The 21,813-nt window shown below is 33.2% G+C and overlaps 1 protein-coding gene across 9 annotated transcripts in view; it reads left to right on the top strand.

The window, feature by feature from the left end:
- LOC128992329 (TLD domain-containing protein 2-like) overlaps window positions 1-21,813 on the top strand; it is a 419,200-nt gene that overhangs the window by 339,079 nt on the left and 58,308 nt on the right. For 6 of the 9 annotated variants that reach the window (XM_054415850.1, XM_054415846.1, XM_054415848.1 and 3 more), the window contains 4 exons: window positions 483-613; window positions 4,946-5,108; window positions 5,593-5,797; window positions 6,772-6,852. In XM_054415850.1, coding sequence (XP_054271825.1) covers window positions 483-613; window positions 4,946-5,108; window positions 5,593-5,797; window positions 6,772-6,852 — 580 coding nt within the window. Of the gene's footprint in view, window positions 1-482; window positions 614-4,945; window positions 5,109-5,592; window positions 5,798-6,771; window positions 6,853-18,994; window positions 19,126-21,813 lie in introns of those variants that run through there. The other 3 variants (XM_054415849.1, XM_054415847.1, XM_054415858.1) reach the window with 2 other exon arrangements.

The raw sequence follows: 21,813 nt of genomic DNA, 5'->3' as shown, positions 1-21,813 counted from the left end.
TTATTTTTTGAATAAAGAGTCTTTTTTGCCTAGCGAAAAGTAACGTTCTAAACACGAGTAAAAGTGGGTCTTTGCCTATTCTCAACAATATTTAAAGTCCTTGCACTTCATACATAAGTATGGTCTCAAAAATTTAATAACCCATTTTCTACTATTGTTATGAAATATATTTAATTGATGTCTATTAATTGTCTACTAAAAATCTTCAGATTGTGTGGTCTTTTTTATCAGGATAATTGACATTCCAAATAGATGGATACGTTACCCGCTCAGGCCCGAGGCCCTTGTAGATGAGCAATTGCAATGTTAATATAGGCCGCAAATCTCTTTTTTATAAAATTTAATAAAAAAAACTACACTCATTTGTATTCTAAAACTTGTTACAGCTACATAGGACTGGTATGTCTACTTCTATCAATAAAGATATCGTTCAGTACTCAGTTGTTGTGTTTTATGTTGTTTATCATGATGGTGTTGTTCAGGCGTTCCTCAGTCGGCACCTTCATCAGACAACAACATCAGCCGCATCACAAAGACAAGACCGGCCCCAAGCTGGACTATCGCAGCATGGTCAGCGTAGAGGACATGCCCGAACTCTTTGTCTCCTTTGACAGTAAGTATTGCACAAATATCTGTACTCTGATTTACTGGTCCATGGAGTTGTTAGACAAAAACAATGGTACCCTTCGCTTGTAGTGGGTAGCTCATACGACAGTAGAACGCCGATAATTCAGACGTAAAATCTGGACCTTCAATAATCTAGGTTTGTGTCAGGCAAGAAATAAAACTTTATACTGTCTTTTGAAACAAATTGAGGACTTTGCTGCAAATAAAACCACTAACGCTGGTTAACAAATGCTTTGTGTTCATTTATGTTTTACAAGAGGTTATACCCGCGAATTCACGGATGTACATAAGCAACTATTAAATTAATTTAATCAACTTTGACTTTATATTTAATTTAAAAGGCCCAAGTTCGAGAAATTGTCATCTGAAAGGATGTTAAAAGAAGTGAAACCCTAGTACCATTGACTTTGTATCCACACTGTGTAGATATAAAGTCATTGCTTCATACCTTACGTCTTAAGGTGGCCGAGGTAGGTACGGTTGTAACTGACCACTCCGCTCTCTTTCACGACGCCTTTAATACTTTACTTGAATACTTTTCAATGAAATGGTGACAACCTCTTGGAACGAACGATATACATGATTTGTTAATCTCATATTCATCGTGTTTCGAACACCTTTAATCACTCACTTGTATCAAACAGCTAGAAATAGCTTCACTGTAAATTCACCTCACCTCTTTTAAGAACATAATTAAATAATAAAATAAGTAAACAAAAATGTAAACAAACAAACTACATTGTCAATTGCATTGGCCAGCTGTTGTTCAATAAATTAATTGAATAACGTTAACTTCCAAAACATGCAAGGCGTAGCCCTTTGGAAATCAGCCTGTGGGGCAGAGCCCTTAGGGAGTTCGTCCATATCAATACTTTTCGGCAAATCTACACACTCTAAGCTTCATTTTAATATGCCACATGCCTATATTTTTATTTGGTAAATGGCCTTAACCGTTTACATAAAATTTGATTGTATCACTTTAATAATATAATAGATACCCTTTAGTGTACCTATAGTAGAAAGTATACAATTTAAAATCTTTTCTTCTCATATGGTGCAGGCTGGCCTTTTTTAGGGTTATTTCGATAATCTGGACGGGGTCCGGTCCCAATTAATCTGTATTATTGACGTTCTACTGTACTTATACTGATAGGTACAGTTATAGGTGAGTACTCAACTATCAAAAGGTTGCTGGTGCCAAGTTAGAAACTGAGGGTTAAAAACCGGATACACCCTGAGTTGTTCTTGATGGGCTTTTAATAAATGGTTCGGCTTACACAAGACATTTTTCTCCATCCTACACTCAATTCTCTCACATTTGGGACAAAATACATTCAGTTTCACCCACATCTCAATTGGTAATGATTAATAATTCACAAGCAATTAACAGTGAGTTAGGACTAATTAGTAGTTTGACACTGTGATACCAACACAGCAATGTCTTAGGCTACAAATTATAAAATACTTTTTACCCTTTATTACTTTGTATAAAGTTGACAATTTGATGCTCGCAAGATGAGACGTAATTACATAGGCTTATCATATGCTCCCCCTTCGTCTTGCAAGCGTCAAATTATTGTTGGAATTCAAAAATGACATGATTGAAATGGGTTTGTATTTAAATTAAGATACTTTAAAACCAGTTAGTAAAATTATGACAATTATTGGTATGCAATAAGAAAACAGTAGTTGTTGACATTTTGATCTGGTTATCAAAATACTGTAACAAAAATAGTTAAATTTGTTTCATTACATTTAGAAAATATTTAGTAATGCTAAACAGTTTTATATGTAGGATAATTTAAATCACTGCTTTATAGCTGTGTGGTAGTTTAGATGCTTTGAATATACACTGTTTATTGTGTGTTGTTTCTCTCAGAATCCTAATATACTAATTAAATTGTTTTTTTTTGTTTTTTAAGTGTTGTTTATTTCCAAAACTGTATAATTCAATGATAATTTTCATAAAAAAAAAATTAAAAACATGTGATATGGCTATGATATAAATAGTGAGATTCTTTTGCCAATTACATTCATAGTTAAAATTTAAGATGAGGGGTTTGAAGAACAATTAATTAGGTTTCTTACAGATCATTTTTTTACTACGCTATTTCTACCTAAATGGCAAATTTGTGATTTCAATGATTTCAAAATACTATCTAAACCCTACTTAATGTCCGAGTTCTAACATTTTACGACCATTTGATCTTGTTACATTCTGAGGGGAACAACTAAAAGCTCTTGTTTTAAATACTTGAGGTGCTGTTAGTTCTACTAAAAGTATTTTAAAAGTAAAATTTGAATTACCGGTAATGCCAAAATGCCTTTTCCTTCCATTTGCTCAACTCTTATTAAACAAGAGCTTGAAATTACTGTGTTATATTTGATGGTTGCTGCATTTAAATGTGTTTTCAAAGTTATGTAAATTATCGTTAAACCTTCTTAAAAATGATACTAATAAAAATATTATTTTGAGAAAATTAAAAGATACAGTTTTTTTATTGCAAATTTTTAAACACTAATATTTTAGCAAGAATAATAATTCAAAGTCAAATAACCCTTTATTTTTTATTTATATTAACGACGTTTTACGTTTAGTAAACTATTTAACTTCTATCTTGTACTTCTATTGCGAAGACTGGTTTTACCTCACTTTGACCTATATTTTACTATAGATGTTGTATTTCATTCTTATTTTTGGTTACCGGGCTTTGCTTAATCAACGCTCTCTAGTAACAATAACGAAGGTAATCGATTGAAAATTTTAGACTTAGCACTCTATGAAATGTTTCATTCAATTATATTCTTTAAAAAAAATTTGAATCTGGTCCATATAGATGAGATGTCCCTTTTATAGTCCATTAATAATATTTAAGCAGGTTGAGGGGTCCCCAAACACTTTTTTCTGCTGATTGAAGTTTTGACAAATCTCAGCTATTGGGCTGTGTTTTAAGGATCAACACGTGGAGGGGATAGATTTCTTCCCCTAAAACCGCCTAAATGTTGAGCACGGAGTATAGTGTCCAGGTCAATGGTTTAACGTACAGTTAAATGCAGCAACTACTGCATGTGTGGACATACATACACTAACACGTATGTTTTTGTTGATTCCTCCCCCAGTACATGCCCCACTATTTCCGCAACTAGAAGTGTTGGGTACGTTCACAGTTCACACACTAACTACTGTGCTTCCTGTTAAAACTTGGTTTGCCAATCATTTGACTAAGTTATTTTAATGTTTGTCTCGATATAAAAATAAGTTCACATTTTTCTTAAAGGTTTAACTAATAATTTAATTTCTTATGTTGTATGGGAAGTCGGCAAAATTTTGGATTCTAAGTGTTCACTTTTTCTGGTGTTGTATACAATTTTATAAAAAGTCAAGTTTTCATATAGAGTAATTGTTGTAGTAGGCCTATCTTAAATTGTACAAAATCACTTGAAATGTTTGCGGTCCTAATTAATGTGACTTCTTCAAAAGCAATTCAATTTTCTTGGTACACTTAATTATTATTTTACTTAATTGCAATCCATACATAACAATAGTAAGAAAAACTGCTACTATTCTTCTTATAGTTTTTCGAATTTAATAATATTCTTGAAGCTTAAATTACCAGGAGCCTACTGAGAATGAAATTTATTTTGTAATTAGCTTCAGATAAATTTTATTTAAATAATTATCGTTCAAAATTTTGTTTCACCCTGTTTATTTATTTTCAAAAAACTGACATGACAGTTTAAATGCAAGCATGTTTCCTGCATGATTGGGATAGCTGCTGTGCACATTTAAGAGTAATCATTATTCATAGTATTTGGCTAGTTTTGTTAATCTTTAAAAAATGTTGAGTGTTGGGTTAAAAAAAGAATTTGCTAATTTTAGTCTAAAAAAATTGCCCTATTATGAATATTGACTACCTATTTTTAAAACAATTATACAAATTAACTCTTCTCTTGCTAAACTTTTTTGTGAAGATGGAGATTTGTTTACTATAAATTTCAGACAAATTTAAGTTATAGTTACCTACTTTTGTAAATATAAGTTTAAATGTATTTCTGACTGGATACCTGATTAGCTTGGTTCTATTAACAGTGGTTCAGATCCAGTTTTTTGTTTAATCTTTCAAAATACATAAAAGATGATTTACCTCTAGTCCTCTAGTAGTAGAAATAATAGTAGTTACAAGTTTCAGAATATAAACTCAAAACTAAATCTGTGTTAAAACTAATTCATACATTAACTGATTTACTATATAAGTTTTTTTTTTTATCCAAATAGTTTGAAGGGAATTTTGTTGACCAGTGAATGTTGTGTTGGCAGAACTGATACCTCGGCCAGCGCAGTCATGTGATGACCCTCCACTTTACCTGAGGCTGCGGATGGGCAAACCAAAGGACAAGAAAATACCAAAGAGCACCCCGATCATGTCCTACGGCAAGAAGAAGATGAGGCCTGAATATTGGTTCAGTGTGCCGCGAGAACGGTGAGGGAACAAGTCAGATGTTTAAGTGATTTTATAGGTTAGGTTTCTCAGGAGAATTAAACGAATTGGTACTTTATTTACAGATTGTCAAGCTTTTGTGCAGTATCAGCGCAAAAAGAAACCTCTTCGACAAATTGGCAAAATCAATCGTCAGAAAAATGAATTTGACTATTAGGCCTGTGTATCATATTTGTATTCTTCAGGTTTTAAGTTAATTACTTTTTTATAAGAGTTTGGTGCCAATATATCCCTATAAGAGGGTTTCTATTGTTAGAGTCCTGTCAATTATGTCCTTATCTTATTAGTTGGTGAAATAGAAATAGGGATAAACTATGAGAAGATGTAAAGCGACTTATTGAATGGTTTGACACGCTTATCTAATACGATAATAAACTTGGAAAATTGTTGTCGTTCTCTTGGAACTTGTAATAAAATCACAAAACATCAACGTCATAAGATTGTATATCAACCTATTATTTCGCAGGGTGGACGACTTGTACCGGTTCCTAATGGTGTGGGTGCCTCAGTTGTACGGAGATCTGGACGAGACTACAGTGGCCGACAGAGGCTACGAGCTGGTTGACTCTGACACGGAATTGTGGGAAACGGAGGACGCTACTGCGCGACAAGACGGACGACGAGGCAGCGACGACGACGACATCGCGGACCTCACACGCGAGAGTTGGGAGGTAAGAGACTGTGCTGTTACTGGTGGTGGGGTTGATTGAGTGCTTGGTTGTCCAACATTACAAAGTTGTTGGGGAAAGTTAATTTGTGGTACGGGTGTGAATATTGAGGGAAGATAACTTACTGCTTGGCGTTTGAAGACTACTACTACTTGGCGTTTATAAAAGTAATGCTATGTGAGCTTTTTACTATAAAGTAGTCCAAGTGATCAACAAATTTTGCTGAGTGTCACTGAGCTAGTGCCAAATGAATGACAGTGAAATTCTTATCTGAGGACATGTTTAACGCTGGAAAATATGGACGGATACTAAAAATATTTAAATCCAGCAAATATTTCTAAAAAGTGTTGTCAGTTGTCTTAACTTTCCTTTTATTTTGCTAGTTAAGATTTTTTTGTAAGGTGGGTAAATTCATTTTACTGCAGCACTTAAGCATTGATTATTAAATTTCTCAACTCTTTTCTCTACTTAATAAATGTTTTCTCCTAACTTCATTAATACACAAATAATTAGATTTTTTATCAGGTTTTAAAATCTATTAACAAAAAAAAAATGGTTGTACCACCAAGTATTTCTTGTGTGGTATAGAATGAAAATATTTTAAGGCTAAAATACATTCTGATGATTTAATTGTATATAATTAGTTGTTACAAGAGGTTCATGATGACACCAGAAATAATGTTATTTATTTCTTAAACTGCTAAGAATGTTTGCTATGAAATCTTTTCTACTAATTTAGTTGGTTGAATAGTGATACTTATTTTATGGCTAAAGAATGTTGTTAGATAAATCATAAACATTTTCTTGCTCAGTACAACAAACTTTGTACAAAAACCTTTTGGTTGTAGCCGAGAATTTCCTGAGTTATCATGGAACCACTATTTTTGGTACTATACAAAGTGAGAATGTTTTTACCTGTAGGGACTTTAGGGTAGTTTTCGGTTGTGCGGTTGGCAGTACCTATTGTGTTATTGTAGGTTCTCAAGGCGCCGTACTGTAAGCTCTACACTATATTGAAGACCCAGGCAACAATGGGTTCCACTGAAACAGGCGATGAGGTGGGGCTCTAATCTTCTTTTGGCCTTTATTCCCGCAAAGTTTTGTGTTTTGACCTAAAATTAAAAGGGATTATTTTGATTTTGTAAATAAGTTGTTAGCATTTTTATGTTAAACTAGATATCAGGAATAAAAGTTGTAATTAGAAAAAAAATATTTATACAATTCCTGCATCACTACTAATTTTATATGTATTAACAAAACATTCCCGTTTTCATTTTACCACTGCAGACAGTTAAGTTTTTCATTCAAATTAGAATAAATATTACATCAAAACAAATAAACTTTGAAATTTAATTTGAGCTCTAATCTGCATTTATAGAGTTTTTGTGAAAAGGTGAAACTAAACTAACTCACTGTTACAAAACAAGTATTAAATAACTACATTGGATTCTCCAATCATTAATAAATCAATAGCAATAGCAAGAAAATACACAGATAGTAATATGAGGTTTCCAGTAACATGTAACTAGGAATAAAATATAAACTCAATGGTATTTCAAAATTACACTTATTATCGAGGTTCCACTCAATTGTGGACCAACAAAAAAATCTAAACCCACTGATAGCCTACACCCATTTTAATCAACATAAAAACAAAAACAAAATTTCATTGGTATAGTAATTTTGTTTTCATAATCTTTGAACTATTTATTTTCCAACAAGTTAATAATAATTATAATTAGAATATAAATATAATCATTTTTGTTCAAAACTGTTTTTATATTAAAAGGAACAAAGGCCAAAGAAGTAGAGCTTGGTTGATTGTTGTGAGGCTTTAGACCCCCTAGAAGGTGGCCCATTTCGATCAATAAGAAAATACATGTTCAACACAAATAAATAACTTTTTAAATTTTTTAAAATTATTATGTCGTCAAAAGTTGATTCAATTGTTTAATACACATTAAACAGTTTCTGTTGATATTACTAATTTAATTATAATTTGTACACAAGTTCAGGGATAATTTAGAGTTTAACAGTCTTTTACTATCCTTAATAATACCAAAATTAAATTGAAAAATGTTTAACAAATAAAACGGTGGGCCACCAATTAGTGTAGTATAGCACTGTCATGAAACTTTCGTCTGAAAAATGCCTTCCCTAGGAACAAACGTGTTACGTACTAAATTGTTGAACTTGTGATGAAATTATTTCAAAACCAATGTAATGAGCAGAAAATTGTTTTTTATTTAGACTTCACAGTCGTTATTACCAGATTTATACACTCGTCTTTAGTGGTATTTGTCAAGGAATGTTTTACGATCATAGAACACGATTATAGTATTCCCATGACCATTGGTAGACGTTCAATATTTTATAACAATCGTGGAAAAGAATGATGTCTCTGTATCGCGGTTAAATAAACAAAGATTTTGCCGCGATGGGAGACGGTGAAGATCTCCACATGACCATGGCAAATAGTCAAATTTGCAATATGACAAATAGTATTACTGCGATAACATTGTCATCGGTAAGCGATGGCACGGTCGGATCAAGCAAGTATTCGGACCAACCGAGGTCGGACTTATCCAGTTCTAAAATACGGGGTTCTACTGTATTTCAACAAACTCTCCTTGTAATAATTGTTTCCCCACAATATTTACTTAGCTTGTTCCTTTTCCGTTTGGAGATTCATTGTATTTCAAGTTTGTAATGCCACTTTAAATATGAAGTTTAATGAAATATTCTAAAATCTTAACCAGCCTAAAAATTGGTAATACTCTTGATTAAGGCTACATAAATGTCCAAAACATTAAAAAAGTACGTGGACACGTTTGTTCCTGCCGTCGTGTTGGCACTTGTAGCTGTACAGCACCTGATTGTTATGTAGCACTGGATGTTCCGATGTTGGTACCCCTGACCCTCTAGACTTTTAGTCTCTGTTGGATGTTCTGTTTTAGAGGTCTTTGTCTGATGTTAGTTAGGTTTTAGAGGTGCATGGATGTTTAAATGGTTTCAGACGGATTCGTAAGTGGATAGTTTAGTTGGAAAAAACTATTAGAAATGTGTGTTAGAAATTAGTATCTAGAATTAACAAATATTATCAATCCTACTTGAACTACGTTTAAGGAAAAATCTTTGAAACATGAATCGTTGGTTTTGAACTTTGGATTATAAATGTGCAAGTTATTGTAGAGTTACAACATCATCTGATCTCGGCGTTTTAACAGATATCCTTTAGTTAAATTACATCTTTTGCAGCTGCCTAGATATTCAAATCAAATCTTATATTAAAATGATATTGCCTACAATATGAATTATAAAGTGATACAATGACTTCTCTAATTTTGAAGGGAATAAAAAACAGAAACGGAGAAAATACAGTAGACTTCATTTTGTTTGATTACAACTTTTGATAGTTCAAAAATCCCTCTGCATTTGACTGGGGTGACATTTTGTATAGAAAAGTAAACAAACTAGTCAACATTAGTACAACTTCATCTACTACATCTAAAATCATCTAGTACATAGTAGTAGTTCATCTAGTACATGCAAATTTTACTGCTGTAATTTCAATTTTGTGTACACAAATCTGTATATTTAAATTTTGAATCCTTTCCTTCTTATATTGAAAATTTTACGGTTCAAACTTTTTTAGTTTGTAGAAAAAGAAGTTGTATTTTTGATCCAGAACAAGAAGAAGTCTACCAACGCAGTGTATAGTTTTGGATATTATTGTGAGATCTATCACGTCTAAACTTTAGGAGTATGATTTAGAGATAGGAAACACGGTTACTTTGCAATAATAGTCAGAATCGTTCTTTAGCTTTTCGGTAATAAGTGAAATAATACTATTATTTTTGTCATCTATTACTTCCTCGTCTAGAACATTTAAGCCGGTTTGTTGTTAATAGGAACACACAATCAAAGTTTAATTTTACTCGCTCAAACTAACCGTTCAGACGACGTTCCAAAAAAAATCATATTACCAAGGTACTATATTATTTCGTGCTGCTCGACGTGTATAGAAAGACACAATCGGCATTATTTTACTCGCACTTTCTAAAAGTTCAACCGACGTTTAAAAAATAATTGTATAATCAGTAAACTATTTACTGAGGTACTGTTATTTCATGATGCTCGCTGTTAATAGGAAGACTTGATTATTGGGATAGTTATTTCATTTGTTTGTTTAAACTTTATGACGTTACTAAAATAATAGGGCATTCTGAATAATCTATTACCAGGGTGTCACTTAAGTTATAGTATTTTGTATACTACAAGGTAACACCCACCCTCAGCGTGAATTAACCTGTACAGACTATTATCCACCATTTTTCACATCTTATCTCAACAGTCACCCAGTCCTGCGTTTGTGTGTCAACTGAAGAATGTCATGAAGTTATCTCTTTGTTATAATAATATGAATAGCAAATAGAATGTGTTTTTTGTGGTTGTAGTTTTGAACTTTAGAACAAGATAAACATGTTTGATTACTGGTGTGTATCCTCAAAAAGATCTGCTGGTTCTGATCTTATTGCTTTAAAAGCGTATGGTTTTTTTCACATTACTGATGGCGTTTATTAAATAAAAACAATACGTTTCCAACTATTTGTTGCATAGTTGAAATAAATCTATGTATAAAATTAAGTCTATGTGTCAGGTCCTGGGTGTGTTTCCTATTGGTTAGCGTCTAGGGCTCCAGTGCGGAAAAGACCAGTTCAATCCTTGGCATTCCAACAAAATTTACTTGACTTAATGACTTTACCGCTTTTCCCTCAAAAGTGTTTAATGTTAATGCAAATGCAACAGGCTTCGATACAAAAAATTGTTTCTATTAATATCCCAAAATTAAATTATGCCTTTTACTTTATAATGGATTCCAAACCCGATCATTCTATCTGTTGCTATTCCTCGCCTGCGGCTCCTAGACTCAAAGAGAAGTAAAGTGACTTTCTCCATTGTTCTCATTGCACAATTCTGACACCAGCGTTGGTGTCATGGCTACTTGTGAGTGCCATCGTACTTTTAGACGTTTTACATTGATGAGGTCAATAGCGATGTGTCAGGGAATAATGAAAAGTTCATTTAATTGAGGTGTTTTTTAAACCGTCTTGGGAATTTGAAATTGAAATTGGTATGTTCCAAATGGTATTTGTGCCACACTTGTGTGTGCAATCTAGTTGTAAGAATAAAGAACGACTCAATTTGACCGCTGATCACACACTAAGTGGATTGCTAATTATAATGGACAATACGCAACAATAAAAATAGAGCAATGATGAAGACCATGTAGTTACAATGACGCAAACACTAATAGTTTACATTACTATAAGCAAAATCTTCGACAGTACGGAGTCTCTGCTTTTGATTAAAAACGTATCAATCAAAAGTTAAGACAACCTATTTTACACTTCAAACGTTGAGATCAGCTTACAGTAGAACCTCTAAGCCTCCCCCCTCCCCCTGCACCTCCTCTCGGGTCCGGGAGTGTAACGGTTAAGCGAAAAAACGGATAACAGAAATTCTGTACAAGTGAATAATACTTATTTATATTTAAATTACTTATATACAAGAGTAATACTGAACAGTTATATGTGTGTTGTACTAGTTCAATGTTTGTACTGTGAAATAAAATAACATGTACTATAGCGGGGTGAAGATAACAGAGAGTGATGGTTAAAAGATAGATTTTTAATCGAAGTTCTGCTTTATTACTATAGATGTGTGTGTGGGCCTCAAGATGTAGCTTGTGACACAAATGCAAGATGGAACTCGTTGGTACTCACTCATTAATCACATCTTTATAACTGCCTACCTTGTACACAAACAAATGCATTAGGCCTTACAACTATAGTGTTGTAATAATTTGACTTCAAATGTTAATACTGTACAACTTTTGGCGGTGTATTGGGAGTTTCTTTCTATCGAGTTGAGTAAGGTGTAGGTTGAGAGGTTTTGTGGAGTGATAATCTCATTCTGAAACCACAGAGATGGTAGCAAGGATACGTTCAAGGGGGGGGGGAGAGAGAAAGAGTGAGTGGGGGGGGGAATGTAGTCAGATGGACACTCACTTCTCCCTGATCAAGGCTATAGACACAGCATCATGAGAAACAGGTCTACAACTTTGTGAGGAAGGATAATTGAATTGAAAAATTTCTCAAACTTGTCTCCGTTTTGAAATAAAACCTAAACTTTTCTTCAAATCTTAACGATTTTCTTTTCTTTTTGGGTTATAAATCTGTATAACATTCATTCATTGAAAGTAAAAGTTTCATTTCAATATTTGAATATTTACATAGTATTGATTTGGCAAGAATTAATAATCATGGAAATAAACCTGCTTTTGTTTAATGAAGATATATCATCCATGTAGAAAAGCTGGAGACATATTTTTGGCATGTTGTGTGTTTCTACTTTGTTGTTATTGTTTCAGGTTATTTTTCTTTTGTTGCTTTTTTGTAAGGGATATGATAGGTCCAAGCCCGGGTCTTGTTACTGTTTAACCTTGACCTTTATTTAGGTAGCATTATATTAGTTAAATGCCAAATGAAAAATGGCATCTTAGGATTGACCCAATAACTTTCAGATATGAAGGCAAGTAATAACTCAGCCACCCTAGCAGTTTTGTCTTATGTCTAAAATGCATCAATGTGATGAGGTCTTTAATTTACTAAGTGTGTTAGTTATTTATTCCCTTATTTATTTTGTTATTTTGTTGTGTTTGTTAAAAATCGATAATAATTCTTTGTTTACAAAATTGAGTTGTATTTTCATCAAAATGTAGTTTTTTTTCCAATCCAGTAGTTGTCGTAAGATTCCTGTGTCAATGATGAAATTTAACTAGTTTAGCAGATGAGTTTATATGCTATCTCAAAAGATATAAAACTAATTTGAACTTATGTCGACCCTTGAAATATATAAATGAAGCTTAGTACCTTCAGCTTGTGAAGGTAATACAACTTGGAACCGGTTTCTTTCTAGGTGGGTAGGAACAGCTTTTTCGGAAACTTACTGTGCTTTTGTTTTGGTTTTGCGGTGAGTCTATGTAGGAATATTCCAAGTTGAGAACCGGTCCGGAGATCACTGATCTCTTCCCTCTCACTACATAGTCTGCCAAAACATTCAATGGGGTTTGCATCTCTTGGACGTGCTGGAATATATTTCCATCATGACTTTTCTTCAGGTAACAGTTAATAGTGTTTCTTTTTATCTAATAAACAGAAAACTAGTCTGTGTTGTGTTATGCTTAAATTGATTTTGAAACCTTATTTATCCTGGACTAAATACCGGTATTGTTTTTTTTTTCATTTAGTGTTTTTTTCATCAAAAGTTCTTTAACTAATTGTTGTATAGTAGTTATGTTTTAACAGTTTTGAAACGTTTTTCAAGACAGTTTTTAAGCCTTGTAAAACAATATCATGGCAATTGTAATATTCAACCTCAATTCTGTTAGTTTTGGCCTTAATTTTCTCAAATAAAACTCCATCAGTAGGAATTTAAAATGGCTAGGCCTACCAACAATAAATACGTACAATGGCAATGGCAATGGCAACAAATACACAAAACGACAAAACTGAGCCACAAAAACTTTATTGATTTAATTTGGGTAAACTTATATGGGGCTCTGTTTAAATTTTTTTATGGTTAGTTGATTATTGTTCTTACATTTTGTTATCGATGTATGATTTTTGTATGTAGGTTACCGTATATAGAAGATAAAATATTCCATGGTTCAGTTTCAAACAGGCCAAACCTTGCTGACTTTTCTCAGGAATTGGCAACTTTGTGATAATTAGACAAGCACAACTTCTTAGCTTTCCACTACTGAGTAAAGGTGGTGGAGTAAAGGTACCAGAAAAGGTGGTTTAGCTGTTTTATAGATTGAACAAATTAATATTGCTCATTTAAGGCATTGTTTCATTGGTTTTGTGGTTGTTCAATCATTGAAAATTAAACGTAATTCTGGCGATTTTGTCACTACTTCATAATTTTCAGCCCAGTATTTTACCTATCAGATTTTTTCTCCACTTCATGATTTTTAGTGCAGTTGGTTACCTATCAGATTTTGTCACCAGATCATAATTTTCAGCTCATAAATGTTACCGGTTGGTCATTCTACTTAGATTGTGTCACCACTTTATGATTTTAAGCTCATAAACAAACGTTTCCGGTTGGTCATTCTACTTAGATTGTGTCACCACTTCATTATTTTCAGCTCATAAATGTTACCGGTTGGTCAATCTACTCAGATTGTGTCACCACTTCATTATTTTCAGCTCATAAATGTTACCGGTTGGTCATTCTACTCAGATTGTGTCACCACTTCATTATTTTCAGCTCATAAATGTTACCGGTTGGTCAATCTACTCAGATTGTGTCACCACTTCATTATTTTCAGCTCATAAACGTTTCCGGTTGGTCATTCTACTTAGATTGTGTCACCACTTCATGATTTTCAGCTCACAAATGTTACCGGTTGGTCATTCTACTTAGATTGTGCCACCATTTCATGATTTTCAGCACATGTAGGTTACCGGATAGCAGATTGTATGTTCCCATGCATGTTGTGGTGATCAGGATCAGTCTGTGATGTAGTAGGTTTGTAATTACCATAGTGTCCTGTTATTACCCCTTCCCCAGCCACTCTTCTCTCCTGTCCCCTCTTCCCTCTCCCTCTCTCTCTCTCTCTCTCTACCATTGCCTCTACCAGGTCCAGTCTCTTATCAGTTGTGTTCTTTAACTCTCTTGTGATTGTTGTGGTTTTGTTGTGTTGATTTGTGTTAATTTTCATACAAGTTTCTTAAGTTCCTTCAGTTACATGTGTTTTGGATTTTAGTTGGTCTAAAATCATTTATAATCTGTTTTGTTATTGATTATCATTTGTCAGTGAATTATTTTCAATGTTGGTTGATTTTATTACTAAGAGTTTTATTTAATTCTATTTGTTGAATTTTTGTTTTTGTTGTTTGAATTTCCAAAAAAAAAAAAAAAACAGATTGTTATCACACACTATCATTTCACTTACTTTTATCTTTGCTATAGTAATATTTGTTATCATACAAAATTCCGTCTAACAGTCTAATAATTTGTAGTGTCAAATTCCTTAACAGCTTTGCCCTTTTCACAACATGTACAGAATTTCTATTCACCCTTAAACAATTATTTTAAAACCCGAAATCAAAGTTATATTGTCAGAAGCTGTAATAATGTTGAGCTACATCATGTTATGTTTATTTTTGGGATCTTCAGGTTAAACGGCCACTGACAAAGTTGAAAAATAATACAGTAGGGAAGTTTCAACAAGATCTTAGAGAGGATTTCCTAAGATTTTATGTTTGCAGAGTAGTTGTTATAACCCAGGCAAATGTAATTCTATGTGCTTCGCTTTGATGCTAATCATGCTAAAAATTCAATTGAAACTATATAGCCAACAGTAAGGGATGCTTTGCGAAAAAATACTGTATAACTACTACATTGAGTTAAGTGCTCAACTCTCGAATATCAGTTATATTATGAATTGGTATAGGCCTATAGTTATCTTTAACTATACTTAGTAACAAGACACAGGTACAATTTCATAATAACCTGCAATAACTTAAATTCCTTTGGATTTCATCAAAGACATTGTGAAACTGTACTGTCGAGTCTCAAGGTTAGGATTGTTTTTTGCATTATTAAAACCATATAATTTGATGACGTTCAGGAAAGTCCAGCTGTAGTGTCCTTTAAGTTCACTTAGTTCCCATTACAGTGACTGAGCTAAAAGGCAGCGTGACTTCTGGTTCTGTAGGGATCGGCTTACAGAATTCACATTAGGATAATAGTCTTGTAACTTGAGGAATTTCAATGACTGCTCCTTTTTGCTGTAAATGTCTGACGTATTGTTAAAAGTTCCACAAATAAGTATGGACTGCTTAGTGTTACAGTGCTTGCCTAGTAATTAATTGGTTGATTCGATTCGATCCTGAGAAAAGTTGACAACTTTTTTGATGGTTCGAAACTGGACCCAGCTGTCCTTGATCAGTCTGGGCTTTTAATAAATGATCCTGACTAATGAAACAGCTGATCTTAGTTAGTAACAATGTACCACAAGGCATCACACTCCATTCTACACTCATCCTTCACTCATATTTGCGTTAATATATGGACATAGGTGGCGTCCCCATCTCAAACAAATATGAATAATACAATTATATATTTACATCAGTGTTCAGCGCTTATAGGATAAGGCAGAGCTCATGGTGCTAGGAAATGTCTTCAAATAAAAAGACTCCAGGTCGATTTTTACAGTATTGATATTGACCCAGATCCAATTATTCTCTGGATATCAAATAATGGTGTTCTCTAACAAAATGGTTGGCATTAGATAGTAACAATACTGGGGTTAGGTCCGTTCTCTTAAAAAATATTTTAAAATGCCTATAGCGTAGAAAAACAAAAAAACTAACTTGACAATAAACTAAAAACATTGCCAACACAACCGTAACAACCGTGCAATATATACTGTATATATAAAACCTAAAGTTGACTTCATTGGTTTTATTTCCTAAACTCTTCAATAGGGCAGGCTTGTGAAGGTATTGTTTAACCTTTGTTGCAGCATTACAGTTGTGTTATATTGTTGCAACATTGTTTCTTATTGCACTAACAATCTGTGTGATATCACGAGCGCTTTAATTGGCTTTGTTGTTACACTTCAACTTTACCTTATCAGATTCACCTTTTCCATAGCTGTGCAGGCCTAGATACCTAGGTAGTCATTTGTCATGTGCCCCTGATTCATTAATATTGATGAATTAGTATCTTTCGATAGCTTGACAGGAACTAACCCATTTGAAGCTATGTCAACAAAGTAGTCGTAATTAAGTTAGTTTTTGATCATTCCTACTACTCAACACCTTTCAATACCAATCTAATGTGTATCATAGTTATAAACAACTTGGGATATCTCCAGTTATTTATTTTAAATGCTAGGATACCAAAGAAGTTCATCACCTTAACGTGTTGTTTGTCATTTTCTTATAATGTTCAAGTAAGATTACTTTTTGCTACTTTATGTTTTTTTTGTATTTTACATTTTACGGGTAAAATTCAAACCCTGATCTTGACCCTATCTAACGTAAACTTTTGTTTGTAAGCATCATTAATTGATAGCCCAGCAACTTGTATCTGGGTTAGGAATCTACCACAGCTAGGATTGAACCAGCCAACTTTAGATTTAAAGGTGTGCACCATACTATAACCACTTGGCTACACAGACTTTTAAGTCCTTCTATTGAAAATACAGAAAAATATAATCAGTTGTTGGAATCCGATCCAGAGAACTAACTATGTTCGGAATTTGAATTTAATAACACAATAGGAACGCGATATTAAAAGTTGATGTTACGTTTCCTCTACAATGTTAATTCAATTTCTAGTAGGAAAGGTTACACTGAAACCTTTTTCCCTATCTCCATTATGTTAGTTCCTTGGATTCCGCGAAGGAAAGTCCAGTGAGTTCAGTTGTTTACCTGTGCTTTTTCTCTCAGGTCAATTGAAACATTAAACCACTTTTATCTTTAACTGTGTGAATAAAAATTAAGCAAAAAAACAGACTTAGTTAGCCAAGTAATCATATTTTCTGGCTAAATTCACCCAGTTCATCAATAAAAGAGAAAAGTTTTATTGTTTTTTTCCTTGTAAAAGTTTTTTGTCAATCTACTGTTATACAAGTGTTACAAGTATAGAAAGAATTCTTAAAGTTAAATTAGACAATTTAGTTGAGAATTTATGTAGGTTTAGGATGTACTTTTTAACCAAAATATAGATCAAAGGGTAGCAATTGCTGAGAATCGCTAGAAGTTTTAGGCCACATCAGTTTTTGTATAAACTATGAATAACCATTTTAAAAAAAACTATCTATCGTATAATATTATCGATTTTCACGATTTTGCACTTACAAATAAAATTATGTTCAATTAATCTAGACACTACACTTTCAAACACATCCATCTCACCATCACTCACAACACTGACAGCTATTGGTCTAAATCACAACAGCCTCCGCACAGATCTTCAGCCGTCAGCTAGACAATCTGCGCGGCTGATTGGAAAAGCAAAGCACCACAATCAATAACTCTGTCTATTACAGTATTGTTCCGCTAATGATCCGAGGAGGCCAATTTGACCACGACAATAACAATAATAACAACTAACAAGCTATTGTCCCTTACACGAGGCGATTAGGTTTTATTGAATAGCAAACATAGCAAACACGCTTACTTCATCTAGGTCAGGGGTGTATATTGTGGAGCGATGTTTGTGAAGTTATAGTGTGTTGGGAAAGTTGGCAATAGCACCTCAGAAGCAGGTGGGTTAGGAAATTGTTTAGAGGTTTTTTTTAATAATTTTTTTAGATTTACCTTTGTTGTTGCCAGAGTTATTTAGGTATGATGTTTGTGTCACCCTATGCATTTCTTCACCTCGTGTGGCATCATCGGAGGTCTTCTTGAATTCATCTTCTTTAACATTTCGGTAAAGTCTAGACGCGATCACTAGTATCGCGGTCGACTCAATTGAACAACATGACAACGGACACGTGGTAGAGTCACGGGCTGTCTTTCTTCCTCCGTTTCATTTCTTGGACTGGGAGTGTTGGCGTTTGGGCCGTTTGACTGTTAAGGGTATTTTGGACTTCCTGGGTTTATGATCGGGCGGGTTCTTTGTTTGATCTCTGTAGTGTAGTCTTCTTTTTTGTTTCTGAAGGTAAATCAAATATATTTCAAGTTCTTGATACTGGGATGGCAAAAAATAGTTGTCTTTGTTTCATCCAAAAACAACAAAATAAATTTTATTCTGTTATCTACATGATTGGAATTTTTTTCCTTTTTTTGCGTAAGTGAATGATTCCTGGTCTCTCAGTGGTTAATATAAATTTAGCTCCCTCCTTTCAAGGAAAACTAGAGCACTGACCAGGATTGAACTCTGAATTACAATAATATCCACATCACTCTCAATAGTTATTCAGCAGCTAGATAGGCTTTTGTGTTAAGGTAGCTCATTACTCAATTAAACATTGTGATGTAGTAAAACATTGAAAATAATTATTTCTGCAGTTAAGTATTGAAGAAACGTACTACCACTCTTTCTTTAACAGTTTTTTTTTTTCAAATAACTTATTCCATTACATTTATAACCAACTGAAAACCCATTAAAGTTTAATTTTACAGTGTGATTCATTGTAAAGAAGTGAACAAAACATTAACTGTGTGATCAGTGATGTGATTGTGCTTTGTAACTAAACTAACATCGTCAACATGGATGAACTAGGGAGGAAAATCGTCACCATCGTAAGTAAATTAATTGTTAAAATTAATAATTTCTCCTTGGAATTCATTTTATAATGTTTCAACTTGGGAAAAGTAAAACTGTTCTGTAATTCTGATAATGAACAACTTATGATTTTCCCCATCAAGCTTTTTAAAATGTATAATACGGTTTTTAAGGTTTATTATACGTTATTATATGCGGTTATATTATTACATTATACGTTATTCATTAGTTTTTCAAGGTTAGAGGAAACATGAATCATGGTAATGAATATAATTCATGTTTATAAGGATCATTAGGTTGTGTGGTAATGCATTTATAAAAGCTAACATCTTGGCAAAGCCGTTGAAAGTCTGTACATTCATTTTTTCTCAGATATATAAGTTATGAATGGTACCTAATTAAGTATATCTATAATGATAACACAGTACAGATTAAGCAAAGTAAGTAATTTTTTTACAACAGTTCACCCTAACTTAAAAATAATTTGTTATAGAAAATTATTATTTAATTAATACACTTTTGAAACAAGTCTAATACTGGTCAAATCTTGTAGACAAAAAAGGCATCCAACCCAATTAATAATGTTTTTAAATTTTCTTTGTCACTACAAAACATTTATTTTTATTTTCGTTTTGGATGTATAGAGTTGTACTCATCTAGGTCGAAGAAAATTGGGTCTTGTAGCAGTAATAAATTACATACACATGAAAAACATTTTATTTATACTCAAGAAGAATTTTATCGTTCTTGATAAAGGTTGGTGTATTCGAACAAATTCTGATGCCTCAATTCAATTGAATGTACTTCATTTTTATGAACCTAGCTACAGCTTAACTTGGAATAGTTCTGCTTGTAGTTGAAGATATTAGTCATTATTATTCAATTTTCAGAACTCATTTAAAAACTGTTTTTCTCGCAAATTAATTATACAATCTTTTGTTGAATGGAAGTGAATGTAAAATTGTAGGAACACCAAGAAAATTGACCCTCCTGACTTGGAAAGTATAAATGTCAAGGAATAGCCCTTGGTAGCCGATTAAGGGAAAATGGAGCACCTTTAGCTACTGGTGCCATTCCATAGCTCGTGGTGGAGGAATTTATCACATGCCTCACCACTTACAGTCTCAATACAGTAAATTGGTTTAATACACCTCCTTGTACGGAGGTTGGAAAGGTAATTGGTTCAATGCTCATTTGGATGGAGTAATAGATATTCACAAGAGTTGTAAAGTTTACTAAAAAAAAAAATAGGGATGGAAAACTTTCTGTAAAGAAAGAAAGGCAAACATTATTATAAATTTGGGTATCAAAACATACAGAATTTAGTAGGAAAAATTGTGTCCCAAGTTTTATCTAGCTCGGGATTTTTTTCAGTAGACTATGGTATTCTTCAACATAGTTTATGAAAGTTAAATTTCTCAATGTATCTGAATCAAATGATAAAATAAACCATGACAAATTAATATAACTCAGTTTATGTTCTGTGCAAGGAAAACGTAATTGATTATTCAATTTTACTGAAATAAAACATGCTATTGACACACCCAATTAATGCTTGTATAAGAAACAAAGGGTAAAATGTTTAACACAGTCTTTGATTTAATTTAAGCTAAATTACGAGTCATTTCTTTACAGGTATTTTCGTTATGAATAGTCATTATTCTGACCTAATTTAACACGTTCACTATCAGCCTACACACTCCTCTGTATGAGAGGTATTATGAGACCTGAGACCTGGTAGTGAATGTGTTAAATAATGTACTTGATAAAATTTTTTCCTGCTACTTGTTAAGTTATCCTACCTACAGTTGAGATAACAAAGTCCTTTCCAATTAATTTCTTTCATAGATCCCTAAATTATCTTATTGGCTCCGAAATTCTCCTTGTTCAATGTTTAATCTAAAACAGTCAGTTTCGATGGAATTGATTGTACGCTTGCGTGGTTGCCATAACCATTGTCTGCGCAGGCTTTGCCCAGAGTTGATATCAAGGCTGTTTATCAGTATCGCTCCAATGCTCAAGGTCAAACCGTGTCGTTCAAATTACCCAAAGTTACATCTACGTCCGTCATTGCGTGGGTGGTGGTTAGTTGTGTAATTAATTCCGTTCTTGGAAGTGTTTAGGTTGAGCTGTAATTCGTTTGTATTTATAAAAACATGTAAATATTGACACAAGAAATAAGTGACTATACCTTATCTATTTTGATAGTCGTTCCTATAGAAAAAAACGAAACTAATAATATAACTTTGACTCTTAAAACAGTAGTAACATTAGTATTGCATTAGTAACTGCTCAAATTTAAGATTTTTTTTAGAATTTTTGACTTAGGAACAAGAACTTTGTGCCCCATTAGCCTACTTGCACCATTCAAAGTCAATTGTCTATATGGTTAATGCAATCTTGTAACAAAATTAATTAATTGTTAGTGTGCCGGCGTATTAGACACAAATAACACAACTATTTCAAAATCTCCCCCCAATTCATCTGTAGTAGTGTAAAGTCAAAGTCCTTTTGGACTATAGCGTAGAGTGGTAGAGATTGTATGATTGTAGTAAGTCAGGACCACAGTTTTCGCAACTCTACTATAGATGTCTCCGATGATGGCCATTACGTGTTCATGGCCACAGCTCGGAGTTGGGTCACTCCCGCCAAATCGCACATTCCCGCCAATTCATCTTATGTTTCCATATGGGCTTTGCCTGTTA

The sequence above is a fragment of the Macrosteles quadrilineatus genome, unplaced genomic scaffold (assembly GCF_028750875.1).
Source record: "Macrosteles quadrilineatus isolate MER2022 unplaced genomic scaffold, UCM_ALF_1.0 Scaffold_4__1_contigs__length_99947679, whole genome shotgun sequence".
Lineage (NCBI taxonomy): Eukaryota > Metazoa > Arthropoda > Insecta > Hemiptera > Cicadellidae > Macrosteles > Macrosteles quadrilineatus.
The sequence above is the reverse complement of the archived record's forward strand: the minus strand, read 5'-3'. Positions and strand labels throughout refer to the sequence as shown.